At 43.0% G+C, this 23,345-nt stretch overlaps 1 protein-coding gene across 2 annotated transcripts in view; it reads left to right on the forward strand.

Annotated features, from left to right (window-relative positions):
• RIPOR2 (RHO family interacting cell polarization regulator 2) overlaps nucleotides 1–20,849 on the forward strand; it is a 52,400-nt gene extending 31,551 nt beyond the window's left edge. Inside the window, exons 11-23 of one of the 2 annotated variants that reach the window (XM_085052399.1) lie at nucleotides 955–1,103; nucleotides 2,141–2,270; nucleotides 2,808–2,954; nucleotides 4,266–4,955; nucleotides 7,572–7,756; nucleotides 9,509–9,677; nucleotides 11,110–11,245; nucleotides 12,157–12,318; nucleotides 13,127–13,285; nucleotides 14,329–14,531; nucleotides 16,000–16,083; nucleotides 17,962–18,052; nucleotides 19,203–20,849. In XM_085052399.1, coding sequence (XP_084908525.1) covers nucleotides 955–1,103; nucleotides 2,141–2,270; nucleotides 2,808–2,954; nucleotides 4,266–4,955; nucleotides 7,572–7,756; nucleotides 9,509–9,677; nucleotides 11,110–11,245; nucleotides 12,157–12,318; nucleotides 13,127–13,285; nucleotides 14,329–14,531; nucleotides 16,000–16,083; nucleotides 17,962–18,052; nucleotides 19,203–19,303 — 2,406 coding nt within the window. In that variant the 3' untranslated portion in view covers nucleotides 19,304–20,849. The remainder of the gene's footprint in view (nucleotides 1–954; nucleotides 1,104–2,140; nucleotides 2,271–2,807; nucleotides 2,955–4,265; nucleotides 4,956–7,571; nucleotides 7,757–9,508; nucleotides 9,678–11,109; nucleotides 11,246–12,156; nucleotides 12,319–13,126; nucleotides 13,286–14,328; nucleotides 14,532–15,999; nucleotides 16,084–17,961; nucleotides 18,053–19,202) is intronic. The other variant, XM_085052400.1, reaches the window with a different exon arrangement.
• The last annotated feature ends 2,496 nt before the right edge of the window (nucleotides 20,850–23,345 follow it).

Below are 23,345 nucleotides of genomic sequence, written 5' to 3' on the forward strand. Positions count from 1 at the left end.
GGCCCACTTAGACACCGCAAAGACTTTGTGAAAAAAAATGCAGGTGATTAGAAAACACACCACCAAAATATTCCCAAATGCATGAGACAGTAGGTTTTCAATGAAAGGCAAGTTGTGACACAGAGTGAGTCACTCTCCCCAGTCTAACAACACAGGTTTAAGTTGGAAAGTTAGGAGAGAACACATTTTTATAGTAGACAAGAATCTCAGTATTATTAAGGTTAATGTATATATTCTCTACCCTTTTTGGACTCTCTCCAAACACTTCCACAGAAAAGGTTCAAGAACTGACTTTCAAGCAGACAGCCAAAGGCTGGTTTGTGTAGGAGCTGCATATAGAACTGTCACTCTGAATTTCCAGGCAAATATATCTCTAAACATGAATAGTGCTCTACTCTTACTGTAACAACATACGCGGAGATGATTCCTTAACAGGAGATCTGTGGAAGTCCTCACCAAAGGCCATAATTGGTGCAAACAATCACATGATTCAGAGTTACAAGAGAAAAATACCTGGATGAGAGCTCCCTTTGGAATTATTAATTATGCCAGTTACATCAGGAGATTGCCAGTCAGGAATTTGTCAACCGCTGAGAGACTCTACGCTCTCCCTGTTCTCACTCTTCCCTTGGGCTCTGGTTATTGTTAGTGCAAAAGATCAAATGCAAGACTAGACAGCCCCTCGGTCTGAGCCAGTGTGGTTGTTCTCACACCCATAACAAACATAAAGAAAACATAGAAGCATGATCATACACGACTGTGCATTTCTTAAATAAACTAAAACACAACCACCACCAAACCCCAGATTTTTTCCTCAAGTAATGCAATAAACATAATCATATTTTAGAAGCCTTTTAGCAAGAGGGCCAGGCCAGACATTCAAAACTGTTATCTTGGAATTAAGGATTGCAATGCCTTGAATAGTCCTAGATATCCTTTTCTTGTCTCTTACAGGTCACAGAAGTTAAAGGACTGGCTACTCATATCCTTGTGGGAAGTGTAACCTGTGAGACAAAGGACCTGTTTGCAGCTCGGCCTCAGGTGGTTGCAGTAGATATTAATGACCTTGGCACAGTAAAGCTGAACCTTGAGATCACCTGGTAGTAAGTAGAACTGGTTGGTCAGTTGGTCAATCAATCAATCAGCTGTAAAACTTCAACCAAAATAAAAATGGTTCATCCGTGTGGGTTGGTCTCTCCATTGGTCCTCCCTGCTGAGGAGGATTGGGAATGAACTGTGACCCAAGTTCGGTATATGAGAAATAGTTCATGGTCAGCCACAGTTTGCCTGCTTTTCCCGTGGTAAAGAGGGTTGTGCCTAGTTCCAGCTGTTAAATTAGTAAGTACTGACATTACAAGTCATGGGAAGCGCTTAGTGATGATAGATCTCAGAATTGCCTAAAGCTTATACTTCTTCAGAGCTTAAAAAGGGCACATAACTGAGTGCTCATATAGCCTTTTTTTCTTTAATATTAAAAAAGAAGTGTAAAAATTAGTGCTGGATTTACACTAGCATAGTGAAGTTCAGGAGTTGGCCCATTTTAAAAGCTGGATTTTAAGGGCTTCATACACTGCAAGAGTGATGGGAAATCTCCTGATTTTCTCTATTCACATTGATCAGCATAGGTGAGCTGGTAGCCTTAGGATACCAACCCAATTCTCACTGTATTTTTGTGAAATAAGTAAATGTCATTTCTGAAGAAGCACTGACGCATTTAACTTTTACAATCATGTATGCTGTTTCTTGTAATGCAATAAACATGAAGCCAGCAATAACAGCTCCTGGTTTCCTTTATAATGCAACAGCTCTATTAATAGCTGAGCACCTTTCTCATTAGTATGTGTGACACTTGGCAACTCAAATCCAAGAATACTTTTCATGTGAGAAGAATAACGTCAGGCTATGCTACATAAATGATTTCTGAGTGAACACTTTTATCAGAACCGAAAACCACACTTCTGAGACTGCTGTCTAATTAACAACATTTTCTTTTAAACACTTCAGTTTAAAAACTTGCCACCTCTGGGTTTTGATGTGCTAATAAACCACCTTTACAAAAATCGTTTCTATGGACCTGAAAGTCTCTCTTGCTCAGCCTAACAACCTTTTATTTTCTCCCCTCTTACTTGTGTATCTGTAGCCCCTTTGATGTTGAAGACTTGACCCCATCCACAGGAAATGTGAGCAAGGCATCTGCTCTCCAGAGGAGAATGTCCATGTACAGCCAAGGCACTCCTGAAACACCAACCTTCAAGGACCACTCGTTCTTTGTAAGCTCTGTTTGGCTTCATGTTTATGTAATGAGAAACCCTAGAGCAGCTCAAATACTGCAAACATTTCATTGCTTTGCACGTCTAAGCTTTTTTTTCCCTGGTTCCAGCAGGTTACCCTTACAAATACTTATAAAGCAAGTGCATTCCTAGCTGCTAATCCTAAAAGAAGGTGACTATGATGCTGGCGTCTTTGAAACTATGTGGCCAATTAATGCATACCTCTTCTTCTTGCCTGACTGCTATAACACTTGAATAATCTTTAAAAAATGTGTTTTCATTTTGCAACAGTAGTTAAACAACCATCATAGCACAAGTATTTTTAAGTATCCTGTGATAAAATTTGCCCCTGTACCAAAGATATTCACAGGGTGTTCCTACATTTTGCATGAATCTAATTCTGAATGCTTAATCAGGCCATCTGTACAGAGATTAATTTTACAAGTGCTGCATCCCATGCCTGTAATTTAGTACTCTGCTACAAAGCATTCATTTAACTTGCACTTCCTCACACCCTCTTTGCTTTAACTGTTGAAGAAATGGCTGCATCCCCTGCAAGACAGGCCAAAGTTGACAATCTTAGATGCTCTTCAAGACACTTTCTTTGACAAGCTTCGTCGCAGTCGCTCTTTTAGTGACCTGCCATCGCTCAGGCTAAGCCCAAAAGCAGGGCTAGAGCTATATGTGAGTCCTGGTTTTCGCTTGGTGAAGGATTTTTTCCATCCCTGTGTGGCACCTCCGTTCCCACGCATGCTTCGTGTGTTGCTCTCTGTTGCAACTCACTCATTTTGCTGACTGATTAGAGGGCAGGACATAACTATGAGCCCATGTGGCTCGCATTAAATCAAAATTCCTCCTGGTTTCTACAGAGATAATGATCAGAAGTCAACTATCTGTGGGCAGAGAGCAGGGCAGGAACACAAGCCAACAGTGTTCTTAAAAATCACCTGCTACACTGATTGACGCTCTACATTTGCCTAGTAACATGACTTCAGAAGCTAAAAGCATACCCATGTCAAGGGAAAAAACAAATAAATCTTTGACTATGATTTTGTTAAGGGAAAAAGACTGTTAATAGCACTGGAAAAATAATGCAACTTAGACCTTATGCAGCTTAACAACATGAATGCCTACAGTTCTTTCCAGCAAATTGTCAGCAAAATAGTAGTTGCCTTCCATCTGTGCGATGCATTTCCGTGAGTTGGCCGCTTAACAAAGCAAGATCTGTAGGTCAGGTAGGTAGGTTGTGACTCCTGTAGAGATTTTTCCCCATACATCAGTCAGAGATGAACATAAATATATGCCCTGATAGATGCCTGCTAATTGTGGGGCCTGTGTAGGCTGGTTTTGCTTCTTAAATAATCAAATGCCTCCAATTTTGCTGTCTCATTTAAGCAGAAGCTCATGTTGGATGGGACTTCTGTATAACTCTTGTTCAACAATTGTTACAGGCATCCATGCCACATGCAGAACATTGAACAAAAAGAAATAGCACAGTACAATCATGATTAAACCACCATGACACTAGAGAAACTTTTGGAGCAAACTGTGTTACATTTTACAGATTGCTACTTTAGAAGTCAGAAAATAAATAGAGCAGAAATCTGTAATGGGTAGGAAAATGCAGACAAGGTGGCTTACATACAATGCCACCAAAAAGAGGCATTGTGCAGGACCTAGAGCAGTGCACTGGAAATGCTGAGAGAATCTAGCAGGGTGAGCAGAATTCATGTCTCTCTTCTGGAGATGACTTGCTAGAGCTCTCTGTTTAGCAAAGAGGTGCTGAGTCCAGGTTTTCCAGCAGTTTTCCTGCTGAAATTAAGGAGCCGTGTCAGATGAAAGCAGAAGTTCGATTTGAAATATTTTTTCCATCTCTCAAGTCTTGAATGTTTCTTTAATCTTCCTCCTTGCCTTTTTCTTTCCTGGGCACATGCTGTATTTTTTTCCTCCTTCCAATGCTGCATGAAAAACATTTTCTCCCTATTATCTTTTCAGTCGAATTTGCCAGATGATGTCTTCGAAAACGGGACAGCGGCCACCGAGAAGCGGCCTCTTTCCTTCACTTTTGGTGACCTGCCTTATGAAGATGCTGTGCCCCCTGCCAACTCAGCAGAGTCCTCTTCTGCTCACGTCAGCTCCAGCCCTGACATCACTGTGACCTCCAGCCAGCACCAAGCCCTCCAGTCCTCCCAGAGCTCAAGCCTGGACTGTAGCAGCAGCGACTCCCGCAGAGACTCTGTCGCCGAGCCAAAGGACCTGCCGTCCCACGGAGAGGGAGTGGTGGCTGAGAGCAAGAACACCCCGAGGGCAGCTCCTGAAGTCTGCCAAAAGATCTCTGATGCTGGGAGCGACCGTGTCTTTGTAGAAACAAGTGTCCCGGTGTCTCTCCTGCAGGAGACTGATGAAGGGTCAGAACTCAAGCCTGTGGAGCTGGATACCTATGAGGGCAACATCACAAAGCAGCTGGTCAAAAGACTTACATCAGCAGAGACACCCCTGACCCCAGAGAGGCTGCCATGTGAGGGATCCATTAGTGGGGAATCAGAAGGATATAAGTCTTATCTCGATGGAAGCATTGAAGAAGCCTTGCAAGGGCTTCTCTTAGCTCTTGAGCCACATAAAGAGCAGTATAAAGAGTTTCAGGACCTGGATCAAGAGGTGATGCATCTAGATGACATCCTAAAAGTGAGTACATTTTCAGAAAATACTACCCTAAAAAAAATCTGAGCGGGTAGAATCTCTTCCCCTGCCTCGCAAACATCAAAGTAGGCTTTCTGTAGAATAGTAGAATTCCCTGGTAGCAGTAGATTTGCTCCTGCTTGGAGCATCCTTTCACAATGTTGAATTTTTTAACTTTTGTCAGCAATGTGCTTATCGTAGCCTTGTATCCTCAAGCAACAGATCTTTTATCAAAACCTGGGGGAAAGAGAAAAAGGTGCTATGACAGAAGGGTAATTAAATTATGCCCTTCTCTGAACCCTTTGTGAACTATTGTGAATCACCACTTGTGAACCCATTGCTTGTGCCACACTGGAGATCAAATATAGCTGAACTTCTGCCTTTGAAATCTATGAGTCACATCCTCAGTGGGTGTACTTTAGCAAACTACCCCTGAACTCTGTGGAGCTGTGCAAAACTATGCTAGCTGAGGATCAGGCCTTGTAGCCATAGAAGCTGAATTTTCTAAATTGCCAAAGGGGTTTAGAAGCACAATCTCACTGAAGGTTGCTGTCCCCGTGTCACCTAGGCTTCTTCTAAGCCTTTTCCTTTTTCCCTCATTCATTTTCATAATGAGAGACATCCTGTCATTGCACCAAAAGCACAGTAAAATGCTAAAAATCAGAAGAAAAGGGATTTGCATGTGTGTTGTTAATATGTTTACTGAGGATCACTGTGACTTGTATCTCCCCCATGAATAACAACTCATGACACATTACTGTGCAGAGTATTATATGGGAAATAATCATTTCAAATGCTTCATATTCATATGCAAGTTGGTCTGCTAGTCATTTAAACCTCATCATTCAAAAACATGGCTGAGGAGGAAGCAGGGAATAATTTATTCTTCTGCATTATCTTTTTACAAAGAAACTTTAAACTCCGTGTTTCCACTGGTTTTTACAGCTGCATGGTACTTTCCCACATTAAGTGCTTTTTCTGACAGTCTCCAGCCCCTGTTTCTTGTATTATTTATTCCTAGGGAGGTTCAAGCACACAAAGGTACCATTACTATTATTTTCTAACTTGGTACAAAGAGGTCAACTAGCCAAAGGGCAGAAGAACAATGGAGACTATTTAGACTGCTTTGATTGGAATTTGCAAACAGACATGGGATGGGGGCAGAGAGGATGGACATGGGCAGACAGGATTCCTGCACCCTTGAGATGGATGCCTCTTGCAGATCTGTTAAAATCTGGGTGTCACCTATTGATCAGCTCACAGACTGGCACTTAGCATCACCAGCAACCATGCTGGGCTCCTCATGCAAAAAGGTTGAGCTGGAATTCAGCTGTGGCTGAAGACACCTCTCTTGGCCATATTAGATGAGCAGAAAATGACCTGCATGTTGCTGTTTGCTTTTGCCTGAAGAAGCTGCACTACCAGCCCTGAAGGAAATGGAAGCTGAAACCATTGGTGCTGCACAAGAAACAGGATAAAGCACTCATCCTTGTCACAGATGTGTTGGGAAGTGTGTTTGATCAGCTAATGACTGTACAGTCAGTTTAAGGACTCAAGCATCCTAAGTGCTTAAGTGTATGACCATGAGGATTGTGTGCAAATGAATTGGAAGAACTCCAACCCTCTTCAACTCTAGAGCAGCTGGTGCTGAATCTGAACTCCTCAGAGGCCAATGCATTTCTTTCTGCGAGCTGAGACAAAGTCATGGCTCTTGCCTGGGACTGGAGAATGTGGTTTGTATAATGGCACCAATGGCTCATGTCTGTTTCTGATCAAATAATCACATAGTGTGAAAGATGTTGAAATCATTGCACCAACCAGTGGAGAGGATCCCTCGAGTTACATCTGATTCTTCAGGGTGTTCCTGGAAGCAGCTCTGTGGGCATATCTGGATGGATCACCACGTAGTGCCAGGGCCTTTCATACTTCCTACAGCAATGTTTCATTTGCATTTCTTCCCTGCAGTGAGGTGGAATGATTTCCCCCTCTCTCTAGCACCGTTAATTTCTGAGTTACAATATTGCCTTTCTCTGTAACCTAGGAATCTGATGCCTTACTGGCTTTTCCTCGATAAGCCATTTGGCTTCAAAGGCCACAAAAGTCCTCTCATTCCATTAATAAATGTGCAGATATGGGACCAAATTCATTCCTGGCTAAGGTCTGTTGGAGTTACATCTGGAATAAATCAGATAGTGCCATTGGATATGTATAAATTGGCTTCTGTAGCTAGAACAGCAATTAAGGAATGTGCCTTCCCCTTTCAACTTCCATTGCATTAATTGCCATCATTCCTTTTGGACAATGCCAAGAGCTGCGAAACTTGGATTCAAAAAGTACTTCTCATTTCTATAAAACACATGGAATTTTGCCTTTGAGGGTTTTCCTTTGGGGAAGAGAGTGGGTAGCATGACAAGGGGAGTAGGAATGGAAGAGTTTTCCCAATTCTCAGGCTTTGATTGTATATGCTATGAATATGAAGGCTTGAAATGAAACACCCAATAAAATGAAGTTTTAAAAATAAAATTAAGAATTTGAAATTTTAAGCTTTATCCTTTTTTTTTTCCTTATCTTTCTGTAGTAGCTAATATCTGGGGTTTTCATTGGTTCGTTCTGCCTTTGCAGTGCAAGCCAGCAGTAAGCCGAAGCAGGTCCTCAAGTTTAAGTCTAACAGTTGAAAGTGCTTTAGAAAGCTTTGATTTCCTGAACACCTCTGACTTTGATGATGAGGATGGTGGTGGTGTGGAGGTTTGTAATGGTGGAGGAGGTGCAGACTCAGTATTTTCAGATACTGAGATTGAGAAGAATAGGTAAGTTTGTAGTACCTGCCAGCTGTGCTTACGCCAAACTGACACCCTGGCTCTTTGTCACTAACAGGGGATCCTGGTGCACAATTTATTCAAGGAAGACTGACTAATCCTTGATGAGTTTTAGGGTCAGAGGGCTCCCCGTGGCTGCTGCATACAAAATCTTTAGCTTCCAGGACCACTTTTTTTCCCTGTTAAAATATATGCAATCTGTCCTCCAAAGCAGAAGGGTAAATTTAATTAAGCTGACATCAATACTGGCAGAGCCTCTTCCTTGACATAGGTTTGGACCTGGCTTTCCTTGGATGTAATTACTAATTCCTCTGTGGTTTTTCCCCCCTCCCTTTGTCTTTTCTCTCTAGCCGAATGAGTCTTTGCAGTGGATTAAGCTTGTCAGTAACAGTAACACAGGGCCAGATTTAAGCAGCATGATGTAGGTTTCCTTTGGAATGGAAGAGTGATGACTGGTACTCTGTTCATGGCCCTGCGTGTTACCTGCCCTTCTTTCATCACTTTTGGTCTTTCTGAGAAAAAAAACCAAGAGAAATCAAAAAAGCTATGGTGTTGTGCCGTGGGCTGCCATTGTTGTGTGACTTTAAGATGCTGTGCTTCAGTCATTAGATCTTAAAAGCATGTTTGCATCCTTTGAGCTGACACGATGCCCAGCAGGCACGTAAGCGGCACTAGAGCTGGAAAAAAAAGAACGGAACACTGTTCCCTCACACCCTGCACTTTCCAGCCAGGGAGCTGCACTACTCACAGCTTGCTTAAAGCAATTTGAGTGCAACAAGCAACCACCATGCAGTTCCCATCATCTCATGTCCTCATTCCAGAATAAGACTTGGTGGGAAGAAAAACTTGGGAAATTGTGTTGCTTGCTAAAGTGGCACTCTGACCTCAGTCCGGTCTGTGCTGATTTAAGGATCTAGCTTCAACCAGTTAAAATAGAAATTAAAATTCCTTTTTTCCCCTCTGGCTCATCCCCAGACAGTGCAGATTCCCACTTCCATTTTTAGATGTGTAAGTGTGTGACTCAGTGTAAAGATTGCAAGTGTTGAAACTTCTGAACTTGCAGCCAAACACACTTGCCATCTGGGGACTGACCTCAGGCTTTGTATTTAAACACAGGGAGGATCATTTGTACTGCAAGACAATATTGGAAATAATGGTTGAAGACACAGTAAGACTAACTGTACACTCTTACAGAAACAATTGGCAAAGTAAGCTGTACACATTGTGTCTAAAACAGCATATGAAAACATCATGGCTCTTACTTCAGCAGTAGTTTTTCATTCCTTCTGCAATGAGCCCTATATTTGGCAGCAGGAGGACTCTGAAAGCACAGAGCTGTTCTTAGCAGCTCAGTGCTTGGGAAGGTACAAATTGTCATGGTGCTTAATCCAGAGCAACTGGGCAGGTGATTCATCACAGATGGGAGAAAGCTGTCACCAGCAAGGGACACTAACCACGGGTTAACAAAGCTTGCTGTTGAGGGCATCACATCACTCAAGGCAATCCAGTCAGGGGACAGGTTTGTCCCCTAAATGGGTATGTCTCTCCTGCACGCAGCCAGGGCAGCCCTGCTCCTTTGTGATGTGATGTGCTCATCACCGGGTTTCTGGGTGCTTTCAGCTCTTCTGCCGTGCTCTTTGCTCATCACTGTGTGTGTGAGTGTGGGTGTGGGGGTGTGTGTGTGTGTCTGCTGTGGCAGCAGCCAGCCCTGCACTGACCTCCTGCTCCCTCCCTCCTCCCCAGCTACAGGACAGAGCACCCAGAAGCCAGAGGCCACCTGAGCGAAGCTCTCACCGAGGACACGGGCGTGGGCACCAGCGTGGCTGGCAGCCCCCTGCCCCTGACCACAGGCAACGACAGCCTCGACCTAACCATAGTTAAGCACTTGCAGTATTGCACGCAGCTCATTCAGGTACCAGGCCTGCCTCCTTTGGGGCGTGTATTTTAAAATTATTCCTCCTGCAACAAGCAGGCTGGCAATGTCAGTGCTGCTCCTGCAAGGCAGTGGGAGCACAGGGCTGGGATAGACACCATGCTGGGGTAGGATGGTGACTCCTCAGCCCCAGCCAGAAGTGCCTCCATTGTTTCCATCCTGGCCCATTTTGGAGCAGACCTGACATGTTAACTATGGGGCACTTGGCACGAGCTGTCCCCTGAGGGGCAGTAGGGGACAAAGCATCCCCAATTCTGGGTTACAGACACCTGCTGGCTCCCCTGGGAGGTCCTCAGTGAGGTTGGTCCCCAGTTAAGGCAGCCCATGTCTTCAGAGGTAAAACAGGTAAAACAGAAGCCCTGTCCCCACTGTTTAACTGAGCTCCAGATGAGGCTGCAGAGTTCAAGAGCAGAAATTTTTGCTGATGAGGCAGAGAGATTCTGTCTGCAACAGACACAGTGAAGGCGGCATGAGACAGCCCCCCTGGGACATCAAAATTGTCAGTTCATGCTCACAACTAGAGGGATTTTTCTGTATTTTTTTTTCAGAGCCCATGCACAGTAAATGTGAATTTAGATATCCAGTAAGTGAGGGCATCAGGATCTTCCTGATGAAACAAAACATGCTGCAATTTCCTCTTTACAATTATTTTGCTATTCCATTTTAGATATAATTAGCTTTATTTTCCCAAATGCTTATTGAAGCAACAGAGCGAGGCTGATTCCAGCACCCTTAGTGCTGATCTGGAAACTCTGCTGACTCACAACTGTGAGAAAAAGGGAGGCTTTTTTGTTTCAGTATGAGAGCACACAGTAAATACGCAGCTGAGTAAGGTGAACTTGAACTGCATCCACACACGGAGCAGAATTGGTGGGAATGTTATTTACGTAGACTGCTAAAGAACATGAGGATGTCAGCAGTAGGGAGTATTAGCAAGGATTAATTAATTAACAAAATTAATAGAAGCACCTAAGTAATAGATCAGAGCTGAAATGGAGTGGAGAAAGAGCATCCTATGGTCTTCCTCTGCACAGGGATGTCCTGAAAGTCTACAGCCTATGTTGTGTGAAAGTCAGACTAATATTCTTTTCTGGCTTTAAGTCTTATGGTGATGGGTTTCTTTAGCTTTGTAGAAATCACTTATGCAAATGGCTTCTTGGATACTCCGGTGTGTGGATCTGGAATTGAAGGTATTGAAGGTACAAGCAGTGATGCATATCAGCCAGGACCAAAAAATATCCCAAAGACAAAAAACTTTTTTAAGTTAAGGAGATCGTGTGGTTCCAGGCAATGAATTCCTCATCACACTTCAGATGTTTTGGAATTTTTTTTAGTTTTTTCTGAGGCTGGGTTTTTGGTTTTTTATTGGTTCAATGACTCCTTTTTGTCTCTTTCCATTTGTCTTCACCAGCAAATTGTGTTCTCCAGTAAAACACCCTTCGTGACAAGAGACCTCCTGGATAAGCTGTCCAGACAGATCCTCGTGATGGAGAATATTGCGGAGATCAGCACTGAGAACTTGGGAAACATCACCTCTCTTACTGATGGTAAAAGACAGCTTAGGGGGTTTCCTTCTGACAAGGGTTTGTTTGGGCATGTGTGTCTGCTGAAATAATTGCTGTGCAGAGCTGCCCAGCAGTGCAGGAGATGCCACTGTAGTAAGGGCTGGCTCAGGGTCACCAGGAGATGAAGCAGTCACCACAGCCAGGCAGGTGTCACCTACATCTGTCCTCAGCGCCAGTATCCAGAAATATGCAAGTGAGAAGAGAAAGGTCTTAGCCAGCTTGATGTGCAGCAGGTGGAGAGATGTCACTGGTGTTATTGGGTGGGGATACTGCCATCTCTGAAGACCCAAATTCTTCCTCCACCTTTCTTTTTTGAGGAAAGGCAGGCTTTGCATTACAATATCAGAGGCATAATACAACTCCATGAACATTTTCGTTTTCAGTCATCTCTGTGGAGTATTACTTAGTTATTTTTCTTTTTGCATCTATTTTAATACTTGGAAGAGTTTGACAAGCACGTAGTTACCCTCATGTACACTCTGGCAGGATAGGTAAATACTACAAGGTGTATTTACTGTAACAGAAAATTGAGGCAAAAATTGAGTGACTTGCTTGAGACCACAGAGCAGTGCTAGGACAGGGACCAAACTTGTGCAGACCTTTTGTGGTGTTCCCCAAGTATTTTGTGCAATTTAAAAGGAAGAGACATCTGTGCCAAGAACTTGGATCAGGAGCAAATTTTCTCACATTACCATGGAAAACAGAAAAAACATGTTTCAAACCTGAGGTGAGCACTTGGCCACTCTCTGTGAAGGTAATCCTCAGGGAGACCAAGCAAACAGTAACTGTCCATGAGTGGGGATAGGGTGAGATTTCCTCCACTCTTACCATCTTTTCTCAAAGTCGCTGCTTCCAGCATTGCTTTGTTTCATCATTCATTTTGTCTTCTCCAGCAATTCCAGAGTTCCACAAGAAGCTGTCACTGCTGGCTTTCTGGATGAAGTGTACTGGCCCCTCAGGAGTGTATCACACCTCTGCAGACAAGATGATGAAGCAGCTGGATGTCAATTTTGCTACCACTGTGAATGAGGAGTGCCCAGGACTTGCAGAAACAGGTACAAACTGCTGCAAAAAAATTGTGTCAGCCATCAAAATGGAGAATAGTTGTGTACTGGGCTTTGTTTTCCAACCCCTTGGAGATCTGTTTGGCCACAGCTCCAAGATCTCATTTAAATACTAATGCTACAACTCTTGAAACAGTTTTGGCCCAAAATAATGAGATCATACTAGGAGAAGAAGGTGAGGTTAACAGAAAAGAAAATACTATTTTAAGGCTTATGAGCTAACCAGAAAGTAAATCTGTTCCCAAATACAGATTTTTAAGTGATTCAGTGAAGCAGGAATCCTTGCACTTAATTTTGTGTATCTATACAACTTCCACACCTCATTACAGTGCACTGTAATCCACATTCAAGTGAGTTTGTCTGAGCCTCAGACTAGCATCCTGCATGCCACACACTCCTGCAGGAATATAAAAAATAGCAAAGCCAAATCCTGCCTCTGTGCACATCTCCCCTGCCTCAGTGGCACTGCAGAGATGTAACAGGCAGGGCATATGGAGAGGAGATTACATTTCAGGATATTGTTTAGGTAGAAATGATGCTGTATGGATTGCATAGGAAGCTGCACTAGCCACCTGTAAACTGGCAGAGATGCATCCTTACAAAGATACTCTGGTAATGAGAGCCATATAGGGAGAAGGCCTGTCCAGCTTCTAATCTAACCACAGTTGAGTTTAGAAACATTGGGAAGTGTCTGGCTTTGCAGGTGCCATTCTTTCTTTCTGGTTTTGAAGTGGACTGTGTAATTTTGCCAGCAGCTTTTGCTCTCACTAACCTGTCCCTTTGTCCATGGCTGCTGCAGTGTTCAGGATCCTGGTGTCTCAGATCCTGGACCGGACGGAGCCTGTCCTCTACTCCAGCATGTCCTCCGAGACCATTACTGTCTTTCAGTATTACAACTACTTTGCCAGCCACAGTGTCAATGACCTTGGAAGCTATTTGCTGCAGCTTGCAAAAGAAGGTAGGGTATATAAATTCTGCTGGCTAATTAGAGAGTACATCCCTGTCCTTGTGAGCTCAACACAGAGCAGTTCAGCCCTGAGGCTGATTTTACAAAAGGAGGAGAGAAAAGAGACCTAGAAGTGCCCTGGCTGCTAAGTGAATGCACCTGAACTGTTGTATGTGTCAAGGGAAAGGAGCTGATGCAGATGGACCCTCAGTCATTTCTATTCCTGTATTCAAATGGTAAAAAACTGCGTTGAAAGCATTGTTTTTTAGGAGATGGCTGATGGTGGTGGGCTGAGCCCAAGGTCTGGGAAGTTTTCTGTGCCCACAGCTTGGAGGATGTCTTGGTCTTTTACCATCTGCTATAGAGACATGCTCTGAAGTGCTGATCAGTTCTCAGGAACCAAGGGATCACAGCACCTCAGAGTTTTGAAGGCTCTGCCACCAAGAGCTAAAGAGAGAAGCAGATGCTGCACTAAGTGTGCTGGACTGCAGTTCCTGGCAAGCCAAGTTCTCTTCTCTGTTTGAGAGGAAGTCTGAGGAACCTTACCTAGTTTTCCTTTTTATTTGAGCACACTAGGAAGCTTTTGCTCAAAAGCCTGGAAGCAAAATGGCATTTCAACTCACCTCTGAAACTTAGCCCTGGCTCTTGTTGGCAGACATCAATATGTGCAGGAAAAACTCTCACAAAAATGCTCTGAAAGTCAATACACTGATGAGGATATGTCATTTCAATTGTTAGAGCGAGAATTTACATCTTCCAGCAGAAATTAGAGATTTGACAGGTAGGCCTTTAGCTCTGGGTAGGCCTAAGTGCTGCAGTATCCCACACAGCCCATCTGCTTATCTCCTCCCTTGAAGAACATCTGAGAAACTGCCCCAGCTTAGAGCCAAGACAATTCCCATGCAGACACTGCCATGCTGCAGTTGCCCAGATGGAGATTTTTTCATATGCTTTGTGTGTGTAATATAAATCAAGGATTGTTAGCAAGGAAAGGATCAATCCAAAATACTGAGATGACAAAGCAAGTAACACAGACCCTTTTCTTGCACTTCTAGCATCTGTGGTTCAGGTGCTGCAGTCAGTGAAAGATGGAAAACTGCAGCAAAATGTGTCCAAAATAAACTCCAATAACCTTCCACCACAGCAAGAAGTTTTGAGAGCTTTGGCTTTACTTCTCAATGAAAATAAAAATGAAGTCAGTGAGACTGTGGCATCACTTCTGACAGCAACTGCAGAAAACAGGCACTTCAGGGAGAAGGTAAGTGGCAGAAAATCACCTGTTGCATGACTGACCTGTGTCATCATGACTTTTTTCTACCTGTATGTCTCAAATATCTGTGCATATAAAATAACTGCTCCAAGCTTGATTTAAACTGATCCAGAGGGATATCCTGTCTAATTTTTCTGCACATGTGCAGGTCTGTTTTTGTCTTTATGCCAGTCTGCTTCTACCTGTCATTACACTAAACAGGTACTAACCAAAACTGCAAATACTTACTGAGTGCTGTGCTCTCCAGCTAACTTCCACACTTCAGCATTTCTGTTGCCCTGTCTCAGACTTGGCTTCAGTCCAAGGCTTCAAGGTAACAGTCCCCAGCATCACCAACACAAAAAGATGTAGGTCTCAGATTTTTTTTTTTCCAAAGGAGTCTGCCATCTATGGAACTTCCCACCATTTTCAGAGGGATGGACTGCCTTGGGCAAACACAGCTCAGATATGAGATCTAAGATTTGAGTCTATCACTGATACCAAAAGCAACAAGCAGGGCTAGGTTAAACACAGAAGTTAAATAGAGGGGAGAAGGAGGAGTAAGAAGAAATTAGGGTTTGCCTTCTACCCTTTCATGGCAGACCTTTCCCTACTATCCTTCTTCTCTGTCAGGAAAGAGGAAAAGAAAAGGCAGGTGGAAGAAGAAGAGTGGTAGAAGGAAGGCAAAGGGAGGAGAAAAAGGAGCTCACACTCTGCTTCTCTATCAATCCAGTCCCCTCTTTGCTTGCCCTCCCATTTCATCTTCCATTTTTGCAGCCTCTTGGTATTTCATACCATCCCTCTGCATCCCCATCTTCCTGGAGGCAGCATCTCAGGGAAAACACAACTTTCTCCTGGAACAGGCCTGTGTATCTGGTACCTGGTCTGCTGCCTGCAGGAAGGACGACAGTGTGCCTTCTGTGAGGGTATTACACAGCCTTGTGCTGCAGATGAGATCACTGGACAGCTGAGTGATGCTGAGACTTGCTGCTCAGCAGTAGCTGCTAATTTCTAGGGCCAAGCAGTAAACTGGTCTAGCAGCTCATGTTAACCTTGTAATCATTATTTTAAGTCCCTGTGGGGTCTATACCAACCAGTTCATTATTATCCCTGCATTAAAGAGACCATCCCAAGGGTCAGCTCCTGGGATATTTAGACTCCAAGGCCCATTCAAAGCTCTTTGGTGATGTATGGTGAAAGGCCTTCAAAGATGCCAGATTGTGTATCTCCCTTTAATGTGAACTTTTCCTCACCAAAAGCTGGCCTGAAACTACTAATCTATGACTAGTAGTCTGGCCTGGTTCTGCTGTAGGGAATTATCCCTCCTTGTTAACTGCACCATCCCACAAGCTCAGTGTCTGGGAATCAGGCTGCAATTGCTTTCCCTTTAATAGGGTAGCAATTCCTCCATGCTCCACCCTTCTGCTCCATGGAAGCACAGGAATTTTCATTGCTATTCTTCTTTATCTGTTTTCAGGCCTTGATTTATTACTGTGAAGCATTAACCCAGCCCAACCTCCAGCTGCAGAAAGCAGCTTGCTTGGCTCTAAGATACCTCAAGGTAAGAGACAAGGAATATACTGTGGTGCTTCACTTTACTTTATAGAAAGGACATCTGATAGGTACAAACAACAAAATAGAAACTGCAGTAATAGCAGCAGTAGAGTTTTTGTTTTGTGTTACTGTGCTCCATTGTTTTTCAGATAAAGATGGTTTAGAAGCTTCTAAACCACAAACACCTGGGCTCTGTGACCTTGGCAAAGTTTTATCTTTTGCATATCATCTTTTCCTCCCTCTCCTACTGACTTCAGGAGACTTAGTTCAACATCACAGAAGAAAAAATATTCATCCATAAAGTACTGACTGAGAAGGATAAAAAAATGCTTTCCCAGGATAAAATTAGCAGTAATGCATGTGGGCTGCAGTAGCAGAAAAGAGATATCACAGCTTGTTTTGTGACCAGTGACTGCTACATCTGGGCATTACAGCTACAGTTAGCATCTGGTACCATTTCTGCACTCCAGCCTATGATAGGATGGGAAAATGCACTTTTGCTTTGGTTGTATAGAGCCATGGGAGGCAGCAGCCACCCAAGCCTGACTGGCACAGGACACTGGGGCAAAAAATGTGTTCATGAGACAAACTCACTTCGGACTGTTTCTCCCTCTAATCTGTCCCCTGGATGACAGCTCTAAAATGTAACTTCATCCCAGTCACAACTGATGCCATCCAATACATAATCCAGTATTGTTTAAATATGAAAAAAAATTTCCCTTAAATAAGAAGCTAGCAGGCATCCCTGAGAGGCAATGGTGAGGGACATTACATCTCTGCTGCATGCAGCGTGCAGTGGAGTTTCTGATTGCTCAGGAAAATTCAGACTAGGAACCAGCAGTGGGAGCTGGAGCTAGACAAGTTCAATTTGAGCAGTGTGGCTCTGACGAGTTTTGAATGTGAGAATGGCAGTGGAAAGCTACTGAGGGAAAGTATCATCATTTGACATCTTCAAAGAAAAAGCTGAAGCTGGAAGTTATTACTTCAGAGATGGAAATGCTCCAATGGATAGGTGGCTGTGGATGGGGTAAGCCAGTGACAGTTTAATCCAAATCAGTTGCACAGCTTCCCACTGAATGTCTGAGGGGTTTTCCAGCCTGCAGCAAGCTCTGTGTTGCTGTGGCCCCATCACTCACAAGTATTCCAGCTGTAGTCACCAGTGTGCACCCAGTGCAGACTCACCTGCAGCCACACACAAGTTACCACACTGAAGACAAAGTGGTGAAATTTAATTGCTCTGGTATCAAAGCCCTCCTTCAGAGCATGTAGGCCAGACCTGTGCCCCTTGGATCGACAAGGCTCTTACAAATACTGACTCTGTGGCTCAGTGCCTCTTCCATGTGTCACACTGGGGCAGTACCTGCCTTGCCTTTCACTCATCTCACTTGTAATATTAAAAAGCCAGGTAGACACTGTGACAGCTGCTCTCCCCAAAGATCTGACATTTTTGTATCAGAGAACAGGATTATTCCTTGCTTTCTTCCCAAAATAGCAGCAAGGCAGAAGTATGAAAATATTGGTGAGCACAAGCTTGACATGCTTTATAGAAAACCCATTCCCTAGACCGTGTCTCCTGTTCATTTCCCTGCTGTACCCTTACCCTGGCACTTTTGTGGCCTTGGCCCACAGCCTGTCACCCATCCTACAGTCTGAAGTAGCAGACATAGGGTAGGCAAATTAGAAAGGGTCCACACCAGCAGCAGAAAACACAGCTCCTCCGAATGCTTCCCCTCAAGGGAACCCCATTTCTCCTGTCTCCACCAAAGCCCTTCGCTTGGAGTGGGAAGGGCAATGCAGAGGATGGTTACTATTTCCATACAAGCTTGTGGAAAAACCCCAGAATGTACTGTGTGGTGCTAATGCAGTTCTTTTTTTCACTTCTCAGGCTACTGAGAGCATTAAAATGCTGGTCACGCTCTGCCAGTCTGACAATGAAGAGATCAGAAAAGTGGCGTCCGAAACTCTGCTCTCCCTTGGTGAGTTGCCTGGTTTAGAGCAGTATTTAATTTCAGTTTTTAACAGAGCAGCAGGTAAGATGCCTCAGTTACGCAAATGTGAGACTGCAGATTGAAACAAAACTTTACATAGAGACTCAAACAGGCCAGAAAATACAAATTCTTAAAAATCATTCATTTTGAAAATGAGCCAAAAAGAGAGAAATTGCATTATGTGAGTCTGGAGGGGGAAGTAGAAAAGGAAGAATAGCAAAGGAGAAGTTGAGAAACAAAAAAAATAGATAATTAATCTGCACAGTTTCAGGGCATCAGTATTTCAGTGTCACAGAAGTGTGGTTTTCTGGCCTTTTGGCTAGGCATTAATTTCTACTCCATGGGGGGTGTCCTGGTGTGATTTTAGTTATGCAAACCCTTCAAATATGCTCTCCGTATTTGAACAGAATTTCGTTCTCCACTTCACCAGGAATTCAGTCTGCTGTTGGACATGTTATTGCTTAGGTTATAAAACAGCTAGCACAAGGACACTTCTTTTGAAAAATCTGAGAGATTGTTCTGCCATTCTTCTAGACAACATACAGGGACTGGTTTGGTTCCTAATGGCCAATTCAACACACTAAACTCAATGCTATCTCCATGAAGATACATAGAGATAGGAGCACTTCAGGGAAAAGGACTTGAGAGACACAAATAATTATATTTAGGAAATACCCTGCTTCCTCTTTTTCAGCAGTATAGACATAAAGATGTGGATAGAGGCACTTCTTTAAAGTGCCAGGAAGTGAGAAGTGGATAAACTTTATATTGTCCAAGGCTGAAGTGGCTAAACATCATCTGCCTCAAGTACATCACAGCAGCAGTTGAGACCTTGACAAGCACCATAGGTCATTCAGTAAGACAAGTGCACAGAGACTGTGATCTAGTCATACAAGCCCATCTGCTTCTGTTTTGCTTTAGATAACCAAGCAAATTACATGAGAAAAAAATAATAGTTTGAACATTCAGAACATGTTTAACTTTTCCAAGTAATTTCTGAAATTGCTTCCAACAAGGTAAATTTTAAGAAAGGGTAGAAATTACTGGCCAATCATTACTTTCTAACAGCAGAGGATCCAGTATTTTAAATATTGTAGGGCATAGACATAATTACTATGCTTTATCACTTTGCATTCAGGTGAAGATGGGAGGCTGGCATATGAACAGCTGGACAAATTTCCTCGGGAATTTGTTAAAGTTGGAGGCCGTCGTGGAACTGAAGCTGCCACAGCTTTTTAGATGGAAAAGAACCTGCTAATATTTAACAGGCATTAAAGTAGGATGGAGCTGCACTTCAGTGTGGGGAGCAGGCGGAAGACTTTGAAGAATTTTATGAGAATGTTCCCAAATGTAGCAATTTACAGACTTCTTAAAAGAAAAGCAAAAATTTAAAATCCAGCTTAAGGGTTCCTATTGGCTCCTCATTGCAGCTCATGATGGAACAGTTGGATGCTGAGGAACAATACTTTCTTGACTGGTTCTAAACAAATTATGTAATTGCAGTTATTCAGCCTCAACGAACTCCTGTGAGGTTTTTAGAATTTGGCATCTCCATATATTTTCCTATTATATTTACTTCCTTGAAGTTGTTGTGAATGCTTGAGACGTGCGATACCATATCTAACAAGGACAATCAGGAGGCCACCTGAGCAGGACTGCAAAGAAGCTTTTCCTTGTACCCTGAGCGAAGAGTCTGCTGCCATGCAGTGCCCCAGCAACACTCCAGTGGCAGGAAATGCTGCTCAGCTTTCTCAGTTGAGTCTTGGTAATGAAATACAGGGAAAGTTCTGCAAGTTTTGCCTCGAGAAGCAGCGAGAAACAGCGTGATATAAACCCTGGGAGGCGTCACTTTGGTGACTCATTGGAAATGCCTCCACTGGTCTTTTATTCCCTTTCTCTTGCCCTCCAGCAACAAACCATCATTAATCCAACGATTTGTGAGGGGGATCAAACAATCACGTAGTTTTCTGAAAACTAAATGAAAAGGTAAAGTGCATTTATTTATTCTGAGAAGTGAATACAGCTAATTGCACGAGTCCCCAAAACCATTTTGTCCTGCAAGCTGCAGGCAGGATTATATTTCATACATTCTAATTAGTGGAGCATAGTTTCTATAGAATGATTTTAATATAAAGAACAGAACAAACTAAAGTGAACCTCGGAGGCAGTAATAAACAGAGGGGGAAGTGAAGTGCACCTCCCCTCCCTGCACTGCAAGGATGAAAGACAGTGAGTGCTTCAAACTGTTGATTACGAGCCTTAAGTTAACAGAGGAGGTGAATAGAATTTAACAGAAGAGTGTTCCTGTACTGTGTTCATTATGCATGAAATGCTATTTAGATGTCAATTGAAGTATCCAAATTTGCATAGACAACATAGAAAATATTGCAAACAGTTCACATCAAAAGGAAACCTTGTAAGCCAAAGACTTTGGCAGGCAGGGGTCATTTTGTTTTGGTTTTTTTACTGTGAATGTTACAAGAATGTACATATCTGTATATTTATAAATATATATATTCTTCCTTTAATTAAAGAAGTACATTTTGTACAGTGCAAAATGCTTTCTTGTTTACTGAGGAATATAAACCCTTTTTGCAGAAGGTGAAACAGCCATGTTATGGTTTTTATACCACACCTGTCCCATCCGTTGAATTCTTTCAAGGTGTCCTTTTGTATCTACTTTTTTTTTTTTTAATTTTTTTCTTTTAGTTTTGTGGCATTTGTACTCACCATATTTCCTATCACATTTAAGTTATAATAAAGATTATTTTTTAATTACTAAGCACATCAGTCCATATGTATAGTCACTCTTTCCATCAGCAGCCTCTTCACTCTGAGACTCATAGTTCAAGTTCAGAGCAAGCCAGTTTTGTGTATCATTCAAGATACTTACCAAGAAAGGCTCCACAGGGACTACCGGAAAATATGCTGAAGAGGCTCCAGGATTGTTACCAAACTTGCAGTGATTACTCCTCCCTGCTGGGAAGACAGACTCTCCCCAGACAGAAGACATTCTTTCCATTCATTTTCCCTTTTCAAACATTCAGGCTTATAGCACACACCTTGGGGAATGTAGAACTGCCTATGGAGCAGGGAGCCAAAGCTGCGGAGAGCAGGGGGCAGCTCACATATAGAGGTACTGCACCAAATGGAGTGTGTAACTCATTTCATTGGAGTTTAAAGCCACCCTTGAGAAGTTTATTAGCCTAAAGCTGATCTGCAACACCATTACAACCATTAAGAATCATGCATACAGCTCAAAAGATCCAGATAGGAAGGAGCAAACTGTGCTCTCAATAGTCATTGAGGAAATTTGCAAGAATTTGAGTATGAAGTTAGACCAAACTTAGTTCCTGGTGTGGTGCCTGAGACTGACAAGCTTGAACCTGGGACACAGAAGGATAGAGGCTAAGTTCCACTTTGAGCATTAATACTGTTTTAGAAAACTAAATACACAAATAACCATCTTCTAACAGGATTCACGACAGCTGTGACAAAGTGAACAGACCTTAAAGCTTCCAAATCCTGAAGGCAAATAAAAATGAACAAACCATGTATTTGTCTCATAGCTTACACATTTTTATGCTTGCAGAGCTGACAACACTGCCTTTTCCTGTCATGTTCATGCACTCCTCCTTTGTGGAATGGGAAAAACCAGATGCACAGAGGTGAGCATCACAAGACACATGCTTAGTGACTAGAAAAGAAGGAAGCAGCAGGCAGTAATTACAAAAGCTCTTAGGGCTGCAGCAGGCTGACTTGAACAAATTAAAGGTCAGGGCCACCCCAGGAAAGTATGTTAGGAAGAAGTTCCCACACCAAAGCAGCTCAGCAGCAGTGCAGATGGAAGAGATGGGGAGCTCACCAGAAGTGACCTTGGGAAAGGTGATTATCCAGTGGTGACTTACCCTACCTTATGCTAGGGTGGTTTTTACCATCCCTGCCCTGCTGTCACTGTCTCTGCACTTGGCCCTGTGAATAGAAACCTGTAGTATCCCTACAGAACTCTAGCTACAGCAGCAGCATGTCAGGCTGTCCAGTTTCACACTGCTCCTGGCAAAGCGTCTTGTATCCATTACACCTTCAGGAAATTTATCCTCTATAGCTTCACCCTATCCTGCACTCCCTTAGCTACAGATTATTGCTGACTTCAAAATCAGGAGTCAATACAACTGCCACACTGCCTATCTTAAGTATGGCTCCCTGCTTTGCAGTGGGATTACCCTGAGGATAGGATCCACAGCTTCAAATGACTGCTAGAGGTGTCCTCACATCCAAGGGTTTGACCTTGAACACATCTCCAAAACATTTCATTACACGCCACTGCCAGCACATCAACAAACAGCAGCAAATGAAGGCTCCTCAGAACTCCATTATCATTTGCTGAACCGCTTTGTGTTATTACAAGAATGGAAAGAGACATTGACACACCATAAACATTTTCTGCTGAAGAAAAAACACTGATGACAATGCAATACAGTCTTAAGAACATCAGAGTGCTGGAAAAGCACAGCCTCGGCAAATTTTGCACATCTTCTGCTCAAATTCTCAACCACAGTTCTGAAAACAACCTGAAATGGCCCTTGAGGAAAAGTAAGTGAATATGCAACACACTTTCTTAAAAAAAAAAAAAATCTATGACTAATTTAATTACTTATGCAGAGGCTGCACCATGAGCTTCAACACAGGACAGTGCTGCAGGCCCTCACGTAAGCAATCCAATGCCAACACCAAGTGAATTTCAGCTGCCCAACCAAGTAGCTATTATGTTCTAATTAATCCCTCCACACTGTCTTCAATACAATGGGTGTATAAACAAAAAATTGTTATTTTTGCTAAACCAGTTGAATTCTTCCTCACAAACAAGCCCCCTGCCCCATGGTTTGCTTGCCCTTGCTAGGCCCTGCACAGCTGCTCCATTTTGGAACATCTGACACCTGCAAATGACCCACCGCCCTGAAATTCAGCCCTGTTCAGACATGCACATTTCATGGGAGAAGTGCTAGGAGACAGCAGATGCATCCCACTTCCACACAGTCTTAGCATGCTCCAATGAAAGACAAGAGTGTATCTGTACCCTCTGCAGGGAAAAGGAGTCAACACATGGGTAGCACAAAAGCATTTGACAAAAGAATCACATCCTGTAATTAGGTTCAAGAACTGGTAATTTTATTGTGCTAGACAGAATTTAGCTGGATGTGAAGTTTGACTTTAGTGATGTTGATTTTCAGCTGTTATATAGCTATGTTTCAGTGGTAAATAAGTTTCTGTATAGACTTAA

The sequence above is a fragment of the Lichenostomus cassidix genome, chromosome 2, assembly GCF_008360975.1.
Source record: "Lichenostomus cassidix isolate B80296 chromosome 2, HeHo_3.0, whole genome shotgun sequence".
NCBI classification, from domain to species: Eukaryota; Metazoa; Chordata; class Aves; order Passeriformes; family Meliphagidae; genus Lichenostomus; species Lichenostomus cassidix.